The sequence below is a fragment of the Oenanthe melanoleuca genome, chromosome 18 (assembly GCF_029582105.1).
Source record: "Oenanthe melanoleuca isolate GR-GAL-2019-014 chromosome 18, OMel1.0, whole genome shotgun sequence".
Taxonomy (NCBI): domain Eukaryota; kingdom Metazoa; phylum Chordata; class Aves; order Passeriformes; family Muscicapidae; genus Oenanthe; species Oenanthe melanoleuca.
Genome location: NC_079351.1, coordinates 8,116,609 through 8,131,794, shown reverse-complemented (window position 1 = coordinate 8,131,794; position 15,186 = coordinate 8,116,609). Strand labels below are relative to the sequence as shown.

Below are 15,186 nucleotides of genomic sequence, written 5' to 3'. Positions count from 1 at the left end.
TTATATATCTTATAGATATCTATATATATCTTTATATATCTTTATATATTTTATATATCTTTATATATCTTATATATTTTATATATCTTTATATATCTTTATATACCTTATATATCTTATATATCTTTATATATATTTATATATCTTATATATATCTTTATATATCTTATATGTCTTATATATCTTTATATATCTTATATATCTATATATATCTTTATATATCTTATATGTCTATATATATAGAATATATTTATATATATTCTACATATATTTTTTCTTTCTTTATATATCTATTTTTTATATATTTTTTTCCTTGTATGATGCACTCTTCTAGCTGACAAAGTTTTTAAGGTTGTGACTCTATTATAAATCACAGTTTAGAGCAGTTCTGCATCTTAAACTGATGCTGTTTTAATCCCTCTGCTTCTTGTCCAACAGATCTGGTAGATGGTGAGAAAATAGTTTAAATAATATAATTGGGAGTGTTTTGTTTTTACCTTAACTTTTGTTGAGGTAAAAAGTGTAAAAAAAACAGAAACTGAGGCACAAATCCATGTACAGTTTCATGTTGCTGTGTTTGAGCTAAATGGGAATTCTAAAGAGAATTCAGGTTTTTGCTGAGTGGGAAGTTCTTGCTGTGGCAATTATGATTTTACAAACAGGCAGTTGGGATGGCAGAGAAATTAAACAAGCTGATGGTGGATTAGAAATGTTGTAGTCAGGAGTCAGGCTGGAGTCTGGGAGCTTGTGGAAGGAGAGGTGCATCCCCTGTCCCACTGCTCTGACCCCACTGCAGGGCTCCCACTCGAGGTGTGCTCCAGGATGTGGGTGAATCCATCCAGAGAGGAGTGTCTGTAAGAGCAGGACTCGTGCAAATCCTTAAATTCCTGTGCTCTCCTCTCCCAGCAAGGAAATCTGTCTCAGGAAGTGCTGCACTTCTGTCTAGGATAGAATATCCTGGAGTGAGAGGTGGATGTGAGTGTCCCACATAATGATTTCTAAAGTCCCCTCTGGTGTTTCTGGAAACCCTAAATACATCTGTGGGTTTTGGTGTTTGGATAATAATGTTTAACATCCTCAGGGAAAGGTGGAGATCTCTCCTCAGGGGATTTTTGGTTAAAATAACGTGTAACTCTCCCTGGATCTGAGAGATGATTGCACAAAGCAGATTCCCAACAGAGCTGTGCCTTGCCAGATGTAGGGTGATAGCAGGGAGGTCACTCCACACTCCTCATTCCCATGGATTCCTTATTCCACCTTCTTCTTGCTGCAGGAATCACCCGGACCTCCAGCGGGAGACTTGGGCGGCTCAGCGACCAGACCAGCCCCAGTAAGTGTGGGAGCTTCTCTCTTTGACACCTCCTCATCCAAAGAGAAATAAAATAAAGGAAAATAGAGGGGATGCACGAGGTGACAAACCTCAGTAAGTGTGGGAACTTCTCTCTTTGACAGCTCCTCATCCAATGAGAAATAAAATAAAGGAAAAATAGAGGGAATGCAGGAGGTGACACTCTCTTTGACACCTCCTCATCCAATGAAAAATAAAAAAAGGAAAAATAGAGGGAATTCTGGATGTGACAGCTCCAGTAAGTGTGGGAATTTCTCTCTTTGAAACCTCTCCATCCAATGAAAAATAAAAAAAGGAAAAATAGAGGGAATGCTGGAGGTGACAAAGCTCAGTAAGTGTGGGAGCTTCTCTCTTTGAAAATTCCTCATCCAATGAAAAATTAAAAAAAAAAGGAAAAATAGAGGCAATGCAGGAGGTGACAAACCTCTGTAAATGTGGGAACTTCTCTCTTTGAAACCTCCTCATCCAATGAAAATTAAAAAAAGGAAAAATAGAGGGAATGCTGGAGCTGACAAACCTATGTAAGTGTGGGAATTTCTCTCTTTGAAACTTCTCCATCCAATGAAAAATAAAAAAAACGAAAAATAGAGGGAATGTAGGAGGTGACACTCAGAAATCACATGTTCTGCCATGGTTTAAAAGGCAAAGCTTGCTGCTGATAAGTGCAGAGATCTCTATGCTGGAGAAAGAAAGCAGTACATGAAAAAAACAGAGTGAAGTGTATATATATATATATATATTTATTTTTTTTTTAAAGCCCCAACAAACTATGAGAGAGAATATAAAATATTCCTTACTGGATAATGGGTCCAGAGACAATAATTAGCAAGCTCCAACCCAATTCAACAGAGGGCAACAGAAAGCAGGAGTGGCCTGTGGTTGAAATCCACTTTGGTCATTAGTAGCTCTTTTGGACTCTCCTTAGCTATTATTTTTTATTGGATGTGCAGATTTATGGATTATAAGTGTTTGTGGCTAAATTTACAGCCCTAATTGCAGCTTAATGTTTTGGAAGCTGCTTCTGATTCAGGAGAAAGCAGGTGGGAGGGTTTGTTTTTCTTGCAAAAGGTGTTTCCCAGCCTCAAGAAAGCAGCAGCAGAATTCCCAGTGCTTGTGAGTACCTGAGGCTGTGTGCTCTGAGTGTCTGTGTGTGTGTGACAGTGCTGGGGCTGCCCAGGGACTGGCCCTGGAGGCTGTTTGTGAGTGAAAAACGTCACTGTTCTCATCTAGAGTACTCCAAGGGAAGCTGAGGCAGCCCAGATCTGGGTTTTTCCTTTTGCTGGTGTATGAGCCCCTCTGATGAGCCTGTGCTGCTCCCTGGTTCCAACCCCTGCAGTGGGCTCCATATCAAGATGCTTTGTACATCTGTCCTGGTTGGAAGGACAGGTGTCTGCCAATAAAGGCAGGAGCTTCTCTTTGAAATGGAGAATATAAACTCCCTCCTTCCAAGTTATTGTAATTTGAAATTAAGGGGCTCTCAGGCAAAGATATGGGAATTAGGAATAACAGTTCTTTACTAGGAAAATTAAAATAGAAATGCAGTATTACACAGAACAATCCCAGCCCTGCCAGAGTCAGAATCCAAGCTGACACCCGTCAGTCAGTCAGGGTGTTGGCACAGTCCCATTCAATGGTGGCTGCATCCTCCTGCAGGGGCAGATGTGGTTCAGCTGCAGCAGTGCTCCTGGAGAAGGTGCAGTTTCCTCTGAAGCTCCAGGGATGATGTGCAAAGGTCTGGCTTTCCTCTGGAATCCAGTGGAAAGAAGGTTCCTTGGTGTCCAAAATCTCAGTTTTTATCTGGGTAGGAAAGGCTTGGCTCCTCCCCTGGCTGGAGCATCTCCCAGTGGAATGATGGAATTTTATCAGTCATGCCCTGGGACTCAATGGCCATTAACAGGAGATATCTCCTGGAGGGAGGATGGGCTGTGGGAAGATAAAGATGATTGCCCAGCTGGTTTAAAGCTGGCCCATGAGCAGATAATGTGTGCCAGGAGATCAGGGTCACTGCCCCACCCGGCTGCAGCAGATGGGGACAGAATCCACATTGCTGGGCACATCAACCCAACACAACATCCCAGACCTTATTCTTCATTAGCAGGTGCTTTGTTTCCACTGAAATCTTTCTTCACGTTTCCTTCTCTGATATCACAGAATCCTAGAATGGTTTGGGTTGGAAGGGACCTTAAAGTTCATCTAATTCCAGTCTGGATGACCCCCTCTTGCCATTGCTGCCTCCTTTTCTCTGCTGCCTGTCCCCTCCCAAACCCCACTCACTCCTCAGCACCCTGCTCTGACCACAGTTATTTCAGGTTTTATCCTCTCCTGTCCCCTTGCTCTCTCTGCCACTCATTTGCTCCCTCTGGGCTCGATTTGCTGTTTCAATCCATCTTCTCAGCCCTCACATCCTGCCTCAGCTCCCAGATGGGCTTATCAAAACAGTGCTTGTCAGCTTTTCCCTCGGCGTGGGTGGCAGCAGAAGCCACCCTGGGGGTGCCTTCCTGGAGCAGTGACCTCAGTGCCTTGCTGGCAGCAGCCACCAGCACACGTGGGACGGGGATTAGTCACAGATTTCTGCTTGAACATGCCCTGGGAGCTGGGATGCAGCAGTGACACTGCCCTGCTGCTGGCATCTGCAGCTCCACAGCCTCACACCATCACCAGAGGGAGGATGGAGCCGTGGTCAGACCAGGCCACTGCACCCCAAACCCCAAAAATGCATTGAGTGATGGCTGTTGAGGAGTCTGGGTGTTGTGTGAGTGTTAAAGCTTCACAACAGCGAGGGGCCACAGGACTGAGCTGCATTTTAGAGCTGATGCTTCAAAACTCGGCCACCAGAGCAGAGCTGGTAGTTCTGAGCTGGAGTGTGTGTTTATCTTGTGCATATGCACAAACAAAGCTGCTGCCTCAGCCCTGGCACCGCCTGCTCTCATGTACAGACATCCCAGGACAGAAGGGGGATTGGTGCAGCTCCAGAGGGAACTGGGGTGTAGGGAATCCACATTGACAGACACAGCACATTTGTTCAAGCTTGTTTGCCTTAGACTCTAATTATATACTTTTCCACTTTTCTGTTGAGAGACCTTGTAAATTTTAATTTTTTTTTTTTTCAAGTTAAAAAATCAAATGAGCAGTTCAGTCCTTCAGTTTACATTGCAGTAAATATTTATGACTCCATATAACTGCAGCTCAATTTCCCCTTGTTTCAGGTCCAAATTTTCCCCTCTGCACATCTGGCCTTGCACCCAGAAGCTTTTATTCCTGTGAAAGATAAATTGGGGCTGGGATGACTGAGCAGTGGTTGCAAGTGAAGCGTTGCACAAGGGGCTCATGCTTTGGGCTCTTTGCCACCCTAAACAAAGGGGTGATGTGCATTTCCACAGCCACCAGCTCCTGGTGCAGAGAGCTCCACGTGCTGCCTTGGGGTGTGCAGTGAGGGTGGGAAGCTGCAGAACTGATTTTGACCTCTTTGGGAAACTTCCTTCTGTGACTCAAATGTTCCTGTCCCTCTGAATGGGTTGTGTGGCCCCAGCACCCCACAGTGCCCTGTGAGCAGCAATTCCAGGGCTGTGGGGCTGGTTTTGGCCAACCCTGCAGTGTAGTCCCAGGTAAGCTCCTGGGGGGATTCAGAGTCCCTCTCCAGCTCTCCTGGAGCCCTGTCAGGCACTGGAAGGGTCTGAGCTCTCCCTGGAGCCTTCTCCAGGTCACCCCCAGCCCTCCCAGCCTGGCTCCAGCCCCTGGAGCATCTCCATGGCCTCTGTCCTGCACTTCACATCCTTCTTGTGTGGATGGCCCCAGAGCTCTGCAGGAGGGGCTCTCAGGAGGCAGGATCCCCTCCCTTGCCCTGCTGCTCACAATTCTTGCACTGCAGCCCACATTTGCCTTTCTGGGCCAGCAGTGCACTTTGCTGGGTTTTATGGAGCTCTCATCAACCAACACCCCCAATTCCCCCAAGGAATAATCCTGGTCCCTTCTCTGCCCAGCCTGTGCTGGGACTGCCCTGACCCAGGTGCAGGATGCTGCCCTTGGCCCTGCTGAGCTCCCTGAGGGTCACAGGGCCCATCCAGCCTGTCCAGGTCCCTCTGGATGCTGTCCCATCCCTCCAGCGTGTCACCAGTTAGGAATGGGGTGTCAGGGAAGTTACTCCCACTTCATTTTCCTACAGCTCTACCTGATGAATTTGAAGCACAGAAATATTTGCTGACATTTGCCATGTGGAGCAGTGCTGTGTTCCCAGCTCAGCCAGAAAACAGCCCAGAGCAGTTGGAGTGGAAGGAATTGAGATCGTGTTCCTCTCAGGCAGCCAGCTGTGCTCTGCTTTGATTTGTTTCCAGCCTACAGCTCAGTTTTTGCTAAAGAGGAAGGAACTTCCCTGGCAAGGGTAGCCCGAGCAGGGGGTCCATGAAGAGGTAGATTTGCTGTGGAGCTAAGCCAGCACATTTCCCTGTGTAGGTGAAGGCAGGACAGCACCTTCCAGCCCCGTTTCAGCAGCACCGCTCTGGCCAGTGCTGTTTGTGGCCCAGGTGCTTTGCTCACCAGAGGTCCCAGAGGGTGGGAGGGGAGCAGGTGCCTCAGCTTTCCTGTTCCAGCCTCTGTGAGGCTGCCTGGAGCAGGGGCAGCCTGCCAGGGCCGGGCAGGCAGGGCTCTTCCATCCCAAAGGCAGAGCGCAGCAGCCCCACTTCTGCCTCGTCAGCAGCTGGCTGAGCACCAGCCACAACTTGTCCCAGAGCTTTTTGGAAGTGCAGGGCATAATTTGGAGAGGCAGGAAGTCAAGGCCAGCTCTCTGGGTTGAAAGGGGCACTCGCTGGGACAGCTTGTCCTGCACTGCCTGAATGCTTCTCTTGGGTGCAAAGTGAGGGGACCCCCATCCAGATGTTGTCTGCACCAGCTCAAGCCCCCTGTTCTCCCCTCCTGCTGATGGTGGTAGCTGAGCCAGAAGCCACAGTGGCTGAGCAGTGTGGGATGGGGATGCAGGAGAAGTGGGGTGCTCAAAGGTGCAGATTGTGGTTTGAGCCTGTGAGCTTCTGCTCAGGGCACAGGCTCCAGGACCCCACTGACCCCACTGTCACTGCACTGCCACACTGTCCAGGGCACCCCAGAGGTCTCTGGTACCTGGGATTAACAAAAACTCAAATATTACAGTCTTACTTGAAAATTTAATCAAGACAGGCAGAGACAATTCTTGTCTTAATTGGTTTTTCCCTCTAAAAGTTATTGATGTTCCTATTTCATAGCTGAGGAAAACAGAGCAGCAGAGAACCTGACAGCTGTGCCTTGAGCACTGCCTGTGAGTCCAGGGATCCTCCCCATGGGCACTGAGATGGAAAGGTGTGAGGCCAGGTGGGTGGGAAGCTGAACACACATAGTGGGCATAGTTTAAATTGGCATCATCACTTTTACAGGGACAGCAGGATTTCAGCAGGGCTCACTCATTTGGGTTGCTCAAAATTCATGGTAGGTATGACAACAGATCTTGCTGTTTCCACTTCTTGATGCCCTGAGGACCATTTCCTCTCTCTGTGCCTGGAGTCTGTGAGAGAACAAGGGTAGAAACTGGTTTCTGTGAGGCTGTGGGTTAACCAGAACAGTGGAGATAAACAAAAGGAATGTCAGGAGCCCGGGGCTCCCCACTGGAGCGTGCCTGATGGCTGTTACATAACAAATTCCGAGTGCTATAAAAGCCATTAGGTGTGTGAGGGGTTTTTCCTCAGGGGAGAGCTGTCAGAGCTGTCACTCCCAACACAGTGTCAGTGCGGCCTCTGAGCAAGCTGGGGCTGGGAACCTCCTGCACACCTCGGGCAGCCCTTCAGCTGCTCCTGCACTGTCTGTGCCCCGGGGATCCAGGACTGGGGGATGCACAACCTGCACTGTGATGTCAGCATCTCTCTGCTGTGTGGGGAAACGTCCTCGAGCTGCTCCAGGGCTGGTTTAGATTGGATATCAGGAAACATTTCTTCACTGGGAGGGTGGTTTGGCATTGGAACAAGCTGCCCAAGGAAGTGTGGAATTGCCATCCCTGGAAATGTTCAAAAGTCGTGTGGGTGTGGCACTCGAGGACAGGGTTTGGTGGTGAACAGTGCTGGGCTAATGGCTGGACTCAGTGAACTCTTGGAATTCTTTCCCAGCCCTGATTCTGCTGTGGTTGTGTGCTTGCAGCACAGAGGTGCCTTTTGCTGTGGTGGAGCAGCTGAGGGGTTAACTGGAGCCTGTGGCTGCAGCCTCATGGCTCTGGATGAGGCTCTCGTGTCCTCAGATGAGCTCACACGGGTTTCTTCGGGCAGCCTCTATTCCCCTTTGTCTGGGGCACCAGCCCGTCACCCCAGCTGCGCAGCTCTCCTGCCAGCCTGTCCCCGTGCTCCCCTCGGGCTCCCTGTCACAAAGCCTCCCCTGACACGTGTCCCTCCGTCCCACGGCCTCTCTGCTCACAGGGCACAGCTCAGCAGCCAGCCTGGAGAGCCCCGTGTGCAGGCACAGCTCTGGAGTGATCCGGGCACCAAGGGGTTAAGGCCAGCTCAGGTGTCCTGCAGGGACACTCTCGGGCACTTGTGTAACCCGCTGATGGACTCTGAGCTGCTGGCACAGCCCCCGGGGCTCCCAGCAGAGCTGGGGTGCTCACAGGAGGCAGGCAGGGAGTGTGGGTGCCCGAGCTGGGAAATTCGGGGTGCTGCTGGGCTGGGTGCTGCCCAGGGGGATGTGCTGAGTGCTGCCTGCTCGTCCTGCTCCCTCGGAACACCTCTGATCCAGCTCCAGTCTCATGCTGGGTCTCACTGAGTCCCAAAGATGCTGGACACTGCAGGTGAGGAGGAAGATCTCTGCTTTTCCCACAGCACCTGGCTCTGTGCGCTCTGGTGTGGGGAAAACAGAGGGAAAATTTATATTTAAAATATAAATCAGTGCTTCAGGAATGACCTGAAATGCTCTGTAATGTTTGGGGGCTTCACTGCTGACTGTGTTTTAAGATAGCAATTTTCTGCACTGGGGTGTGATACAGATTTGTTGATGAGTGCTGACAAGGTCCACAGGGTTCCCCCGAGGAAAGGAAATGGAGAAGTGCAGTGTGGCTCCTCCAGGACAGGAGCAGAAGTCCTTGAGCAGGGTTATTTCTCACCTCAGCACCAGACATCTGTGGAGGAAGCCTTGAGAGCCCTTTCAATGGAGCCTGACATCAGGTGCAGCAGAGAGAATGCCAGGGGAGTGTGGGTTTATCTCATTTCTTTGCCTTCTCTCCTTTAAAAGGATGGAGGAAATTATCCTGAGTCCTCCAGAGTAAAAGAGTCCTGGGAGAGAAATATGTTCATTGTTCATTGTCACCTCTGCCACCCAGCCATGTCCTGTGAGGGCACAGCTGGGCTGGCACGAGGCTGGCCCCCTGCCTGGGGCTTGGCTGATATAAACACTGAAAATCCACCTGTTTGGGATGCACCTGAAGAAAGAAAACAAACATCTCAGCAGGTTTGTCCCCTGTGGGGTCTGTCCTCCCTGCCAAGGAGCTGGTTCAGGAACAGAGTGTGGCATCCACTGTCCTGTGCTGCCTGTGTGCAAAGTGCCCAGAAATTGTGCAGCTTTTCATCTTCATCAGAGTGCTCAGTGGCCTTGAACCCCCCTCACCTTGTCTTGAGCACTTCCAGGATGGAGCAGCCACAGCTTCTCTGGGAACCTGTGCCAGAGCCTGCCCACCCTCACAGGGATGAATTTGTTCCTGACAGCCAAACTAAACCCTGCCCTTTGTCCATGTGGAGCCATTCCCTGTGTCTGTCCCTCCATCCCTTGTCCCCAGTCCCTCTCCAGCTCTCCTGGAGCCCCTTCAGGCCCTGGAAGGGCTCTGAGCTCTCCTGGATCCTTCTCCTCTCCAGGTGAGCACCCCCAGCTCTGAGCTCTCCTGGATCCTTCTCCTCTCCAGGTGAGCACTCCCAGCTCTCTCAGCCTGGCTCCTCGTGGTCTCTTCATGGTCTCCTCTGGGCTCTCTCCAGCAAGTCCATGTCTTCCTGATGTTGAGGACTCAGAGCTGGGCACAGTGACCCAGCTGGGCTCCCACCCAAGCTGAACAAGTTCAGCAGTGCCCCATGGGGCTCTGCCTTCCCCAGCAGGGAGGGACCACAGACCTGCAGGTGGGGAGTGACCCCCCCTCTTTGGGGCTCTCAAGGAGGGTCAAGAGGGCAAGACTAATGAGAAGGAGGGGTCCAGGAAGGAAAACATCAGCAGAGGATTGTGGAAGAGTTAATATTTATCTGAAACTCCTTCTGCTCTCCCAGGAGGGTGAGGAGTGTCCAGTCCTGCCTCTCCTCTCTCTCTGCCCTGTTGAATCTGCAGGACAGGAGTGTTAAAGAGTGAGCAGAGAGCCTGGGGAGGAGCAGCTTGAGGCTCTCAGGCAGAGAGGAGAGCTCTGGCAGGGACTGTCCTGAAAGATAAATCCCTGTGAAACTGTGGGCATCATCTCAGGGGCTGTGTGCTGTCACAGCCAGCCCTTGCTGCCACTGCCACCCCAGCTCTGCCTGGTGATGAGCTTTGTGTCTCTGGCTTAGGAAAGGTGGTAACTCAGGAGGAGCTGAGTGATTTGTGCTCCTCTGTGTTGAACAAATCGAGGTTTTCCTAAGAAATAGCCAGGGAGTGGCAAAATAGTGCTGGGCAGCACATGTGGAGAGCTGCAGCCCTGGCAGGGCAGCTCCTTGTCTGCCCAGTGGGAGAGGGGATGGAGTGAGGAGGCAAAGAAACACCTGGCAAAGAGCACTGAGAGTGGGAGTGCCTCCCTTGGAAAGAGGAGCATCTCCTAGGTTTGGTAGTTTTTTTGGGTTTTTTTTCTAAATGAAAAGGACAGTTTTAGCCAATGATTTCTTTCTTCCCCATCATCAAGGCTGATAAAAATGTAAAAGAAAGGTTTTTGAAGCAAACAGTCCATGGAGGCTCAGATGCTCTCATTGCTGGCTCAGTCCAGCCTGGGGGTAAAAGGCATAGAGGGAATATAATTGAGTAACACTTGATTGAGTTGGATCACTTGATTGGACCTGTGTTTCCTCCTGTGAAAATGCTTCACTGAACATAATTTGATTTAGGAATGCTGTGCTCTGCCACACTGTCCTCCCAGATATCCAGTGCTGCAGATAGCTGAGATAACCTGCAAAAGAACCATTTTCTCCTGCCTCTCCAGGCCCTGGAGGTGTTTGGCTGCTTCCTGCACCTTTCCCAGTGCAGCCTGACACTCTGATCCCTGAATGGACTTGCAGCATTCATCCTCTTCAGCTCAGGGCTGGGGCTATGAGGTGATACCTGGCTGATGTGCTAAAACCCTGGTGGAAGTGGTCAGCTGTGACCAGGGACTGCACAGAACCAGGCAGAAAAAAAAAAAAAAAAAACAAAACCAGCTTTTCTGTCAGGCGAAATTCCCCAGGAATGTAATCCCAGCACAAAACTGGAGAGGCAGACAAGGAACAGCAAATGAGACCAGCCTGAACAGCTGCAGGTGTCTGTGCCACTGCTGTGGCTGGTGACAGTGCAAAGTCCTGAACCCCCTCCTGGGTGCTCAGTGCCACTGCTCATCCCTGTGCTCGTGCACCAAGAGCAGCTTCTGGCCTGGTGAGGGCTGGCAGTGCTGGGTGAGCCTGCAGAGGTGTGGGACAGAGAAGGCTCCAGCTGAGCCTGGCAGGGGCTCAGCCAACTCTCCTTTCAGTGATTTCCTTCCTTGCTTTCTCTGCACCTGGCAGTGCTTCCTGCTGGCTGCCACTGTCCAAACCTGTGAGGGAAATGTGTGCACCCTGTTCCAGCCCCATGAGCAGAGCAGGGCTCCTGCTTGGTGTCTGAGCACTGCTTGCAAATGGAACTTGGGGTTGGTTTTGGTTCCTCCTCCCTCTCCTTGTGGCTTTCCCAAAAGTTAGCCCTGGGGGGGTTTGAAGGCAGCCCTGGCCAGGGGAGGGAGTTCTCTGTCTCCTTCCTAAAATCTGAGTGTGCTTGACTTCCCCCCACCCTTTAGCAGTACTACTAGAAAATGGGTTATACATTTTGTTTCTCTGTATACACGTGTACAGTGCACAGACCACTGAACACCATTTGAGCAGACATTTGAGAAGCTTCTCAAAAACTGAGAAAAATGGGGAATTCCCAGCCCTGGAACATGAGGGTCACTGGAAACACACCTCTGAAAGGAACAAACCCCAATGTCGACATCACCAGCACGGGGTACCCCTCTCTCAAACACAGGCACCCCATTATTTGCCTGTTAATGCTTTGTGAGCATTGCTTCAGAGATACATGACTGCACCTTTAAAGCGAATCCATTAAAATTTGCATGAGTACTTCAGGTCTGAATGAGAGCAGCTACCTGGAGATTCTGTGCATTTCAAGTTCAATTGCATTAAGCACAGTTTGGGTTTGCTTCCCTGCGTGCCTCCTGGTGATCTGACCTGCCTTTATCCTTCCCAGCCACCTGGCTCTTGATGGGTTAAAGCCTGGAGGCTAAAACGCTCGCTGCCCCCATCTCTTCTTCCTTTCCATTCACCTTCTTCCTTTCTCCATCCTTCCCCGGGGTTTTTCCCTTCCTCTCCAGCTCAGGAGCTCGGCCAGGAGGCTGCTCGCTGGAGGCAGTGCAGTGGGGTTTGTGCTCCACGGGGCTGTGCAGCTCCCCCGAGTCCCTGCTTTGTGCTCAGCACCTCTGAGCTCTCGGGCAGGAAACGTGGTTTGAGCCTGTCACTGGGAAAACATTGCTTATTGTCCCTCCAGAGCCTTGGGCTCTGGCAGCAGGAACACTGCTAGCAAACAGTGAATGAACAGGATTTGGGAAGGAATCTCAACATCTCTGCCCAGGGAATAACATGCTGGGGGAGAGAGAGACATTGGGGAGAAACTTCCCGAAGGACTGGGCTGTCCTGGGGCTGCTCCCAGCCCTGGGGCTCTCTGCTGGGCTGGGCTGGGCTGGGCTGGGCTGGCCCCACAGCTGGGCGCTGGCTCTGTTCCTCCCTCTGATTTGGGGATGCTGATACTGCATGGGCTGCTGGACGGAACAAATCCTCAGTGTTGAAATCTGATAGAATGTAAGGCCAGGCTGTCCAAAGCTTTCAGCAGTGCCTGGAGTCTTTTCTTGGGGGTTTATTCCAGCTGGGCAATAACCTGTCCTTCTGCCCATGGCATGACAGCAGTGCCAGGCTGTGTCACAGCCATCACACTTGGGTGTTTCCATGTCTTGGGAGCTTTTTGGCGCCAGAATTGTCTCTTGAACCACGCAGATCACACAAGGGTCCTGTCAGCACACCTGGCTGTGGAACAGCTGTGCCTTCCCTGCCAGCAGTGCCTTGGCAGGGGGGTTGAGCCATTTCTTTGCCAGCCCTGGGGATGGAGGCTGTGCCCTTGCATCTGGCTGGGTGATTATCAGTAGGAATCAGTGTGGGCTGGCTCGGGAGGGCCGTGCAGGGTGTTCTGACAGTGGGGAGCCCCCGCTGGAGGTGCTAAGGCCGTGTCCCCACTGCCTGCCCGGGCCGGCGGCCAAGTGGAAGTTTCCGTGCGGGCCAGCCCATCTCTGCACCCACATCCCTGCATCCCGCCGGGCAGGGCAGCGCTGGGGCTGTGCAGGGCAGCACTGGGCTGTGCAGGGCAGCTCTGGGCTGTGTAGGGCTGTACCGAGCACTGTAGGGCAGCATTGGGCTGTGTAGGGCTGTACCGGGCTCTGTAGGACCGCTCCAGGCTCTGTAGGGCTGTACTGGGCTCTGTAGGGCTGTATTGGGCTCTGTAGGGCTGCACCGGGCTCTGTAGGGCTGTACTGGGCTCTGCAGGGCTGTACTGGGCTCTTTAGGGCTGTACCAGGCTCTGTAGGGCTGTACCGGGCTCTGTAGGGCTGTACTGGGCTCTGCAGGGCTGTACCAAGCTCTGTAGGGCAGCATTGGGCTCTTTAGGGCTGTACTGGGCTCTTTAGGGCTGTACCAGGCTCTGTAGGGCTGTACCGGGCTCTGTAGGGCTGTACTGGGCTCTGCAGGGCTGTACCGGGCTCTGTAGGGCTGCTCTGGGCTCTTTAGGGCAGCATTGGGCTCTGTAGGACTGTACCAGGCTCTGTAGGGCTGTGCCAGGCTCTGTAGGGCTGTACCGAGCACTGTAGGGCTGTACCAGGCTCTGTAGGGCTGTGCCAGGCTCTGTAGGGCTGTACCGGGCTCTGTAGGGCTGTACCGGGCTCTGTAGGGCTGTACTGGGCTCTGTAGGGCTGTACCGGGCTCTGTAGGGCTGTGCCAGGCTCTGTAGGGCTGTACCGAGCACTGTAGGGCTGTGCCAGGCTCTGTAGGGCTGTACCGGGCTCTGTAGGGCTGTACCGAGCACTGTAGGGCTGTACTGGGCTCTGTAGGGCTGTACCAGGCTCTGTAGGGCAGCATTGGGGTCTGCAGGGCTGTACCGGGCTCTGTAGGGCAGCACTGGGCTCTTTAGGGCTGTACTGGGCTCTGTAGGGCTGTGCCAGGCTCTGTAGGGCTGTACCAGGCTCTGTAGGGCTGTACTGGGCTCTGTAGGGCTGTACCGGGCTCTGTAGGGCTGTACCGAGCACTGTAGGGCTGTACCGGGCTCTGTAGGGCAGCTCTGCCCCCCCGCTCCCCACGCCCTGCCCGGGCATCCCAGCGAGCGAACTCTGCTCCCAAATCCCACCTCGGCTGCTCCGCGACAGCGGGGACGGGACTCAGCGCTGCTGTCGGGACTGGGAGTTTCACTATCGCTCCTGCAGCTCGGAAATCCTGCAGCGCCTGGGGCGGGGGGAGCGGCGGGGAAACCTCGGGGGACTCCCGGGAGCGGGGGACGTGCGCCGGTCCCGCCGGGGAGCAGCCGCAGCCCGCGATGCTGAGCTGCGAGTGAATCAGCCTTCATCAGCCGGATAGTTCATGCGTGAATCGAAACTTCAGACCTGGCAAAGGGGGGGAGCGTGCAGGATCTGCGCTCTTTTAAAATGCTGGAGCCAAGCAAGGAGGAGGGGACAGAGGAAATAGCCGGAGAACAAGGCTGGGGAAGTGGGGAGAGATTTGAGAAGCTGGATGAGTTGTTCGCTCTGTTATTGTGAGGAGCCAAGTTCCTTAAGCATCTCCTGGCGGATATTAAGAGGGAGCTGTGGAGGCTGGAGCGTTCCCCTGGACTCTCGCATGCTGTAGCTTTAAGACTGTTTTACAGAGGACTCGGGATTTCCAGTTTTCCTGCGCCTGCTGGAGTATTTCAGGGAGTTACAGGATTTTTCGGGTCATGTACCCCCTTTTCCTCCCTTCTTCCTCCTTTCTCTTTCTCTCTTACTCTTCTTTTTCATTTCAAAGAGACAAAGCTACTTCAGTTTGGAGCACAAACATATGATCAGCACATGGAAATGTGGTAATTTGGATGCATTCATGATTGCAACAGATTGAAGAAATTAGACCAGACAAAGAGCTTTTTTTGGAAGAGGAGGAGGAGGAGGCAAGGCAAGGAGGGAGGGAGAGTGGGGGAAAGAAGGGGACGCCACCGAAAAAAGGGACGGCCGTGACACGCGGATGCTAAATATATCCCGTAGTAATGGAGAGGGACCGGATTTCAGGTAGGCTATTGATCTTTTAATATGTTATATTCTGCCCCTGCCCTCCTACCTTTGCAGCAGCTTCTGTACTTTGAGAAGAGGAACAGCCCCGCTCTGGGTGGATTTCAGCCGATTCCTTTTTTTTAATTATTTTTTTTTCGCAATGCTTGCTTCTCTTCTGCTTTTTTTTTTTTTTTTTCGCTTTTTTTCCCTCTCTTTTTTTTTTTTTTTTTTTTTTCCCTTTTTTTTTCCCATCCTCCTGAGCCCTGGAGACAGACGGTGATTCCAGCAGAAGCCGGGAGGGGGGCGAAGGGGGAAGCAGGGGGGAAGAAGAAACTGCTCTCTA

The 15,186-nt window shown here is 51.8% G+C and overlaps 1 protein-coding gene across 3 annotated transcripts in view; it reads left to right on the top strand.

Moving 5' to 3' along the window:
• SEPTIN9 (septin 9) overlaps positions 1 to 15,186 on the top strand; it is a 134,406-nt gene that overhangs the window by 22,388 nt on the left and 96,832 nt on the right. Inside the window, exon 2 of one of the 3 annotated variants that reach the window (XM_056506020.1) lies at positions 1,274 to 1,330. The exons of 1 other annotated variant lie outside the window; for it this stretch is intronic. In XM_056506020.1, coding sequence (XP_056361995.1) covers positions 1,274 to 1,330 — 57 coding nt within the window. Of the gene's footprint in view, positions 1 to 1,273; positions 1,331 to 14,277; positions 14,862 to 15,186 lie in introns of those variants that run through there. One more of the 3 variants, XM_056506025.1, reaches the window with a different exon arrangement.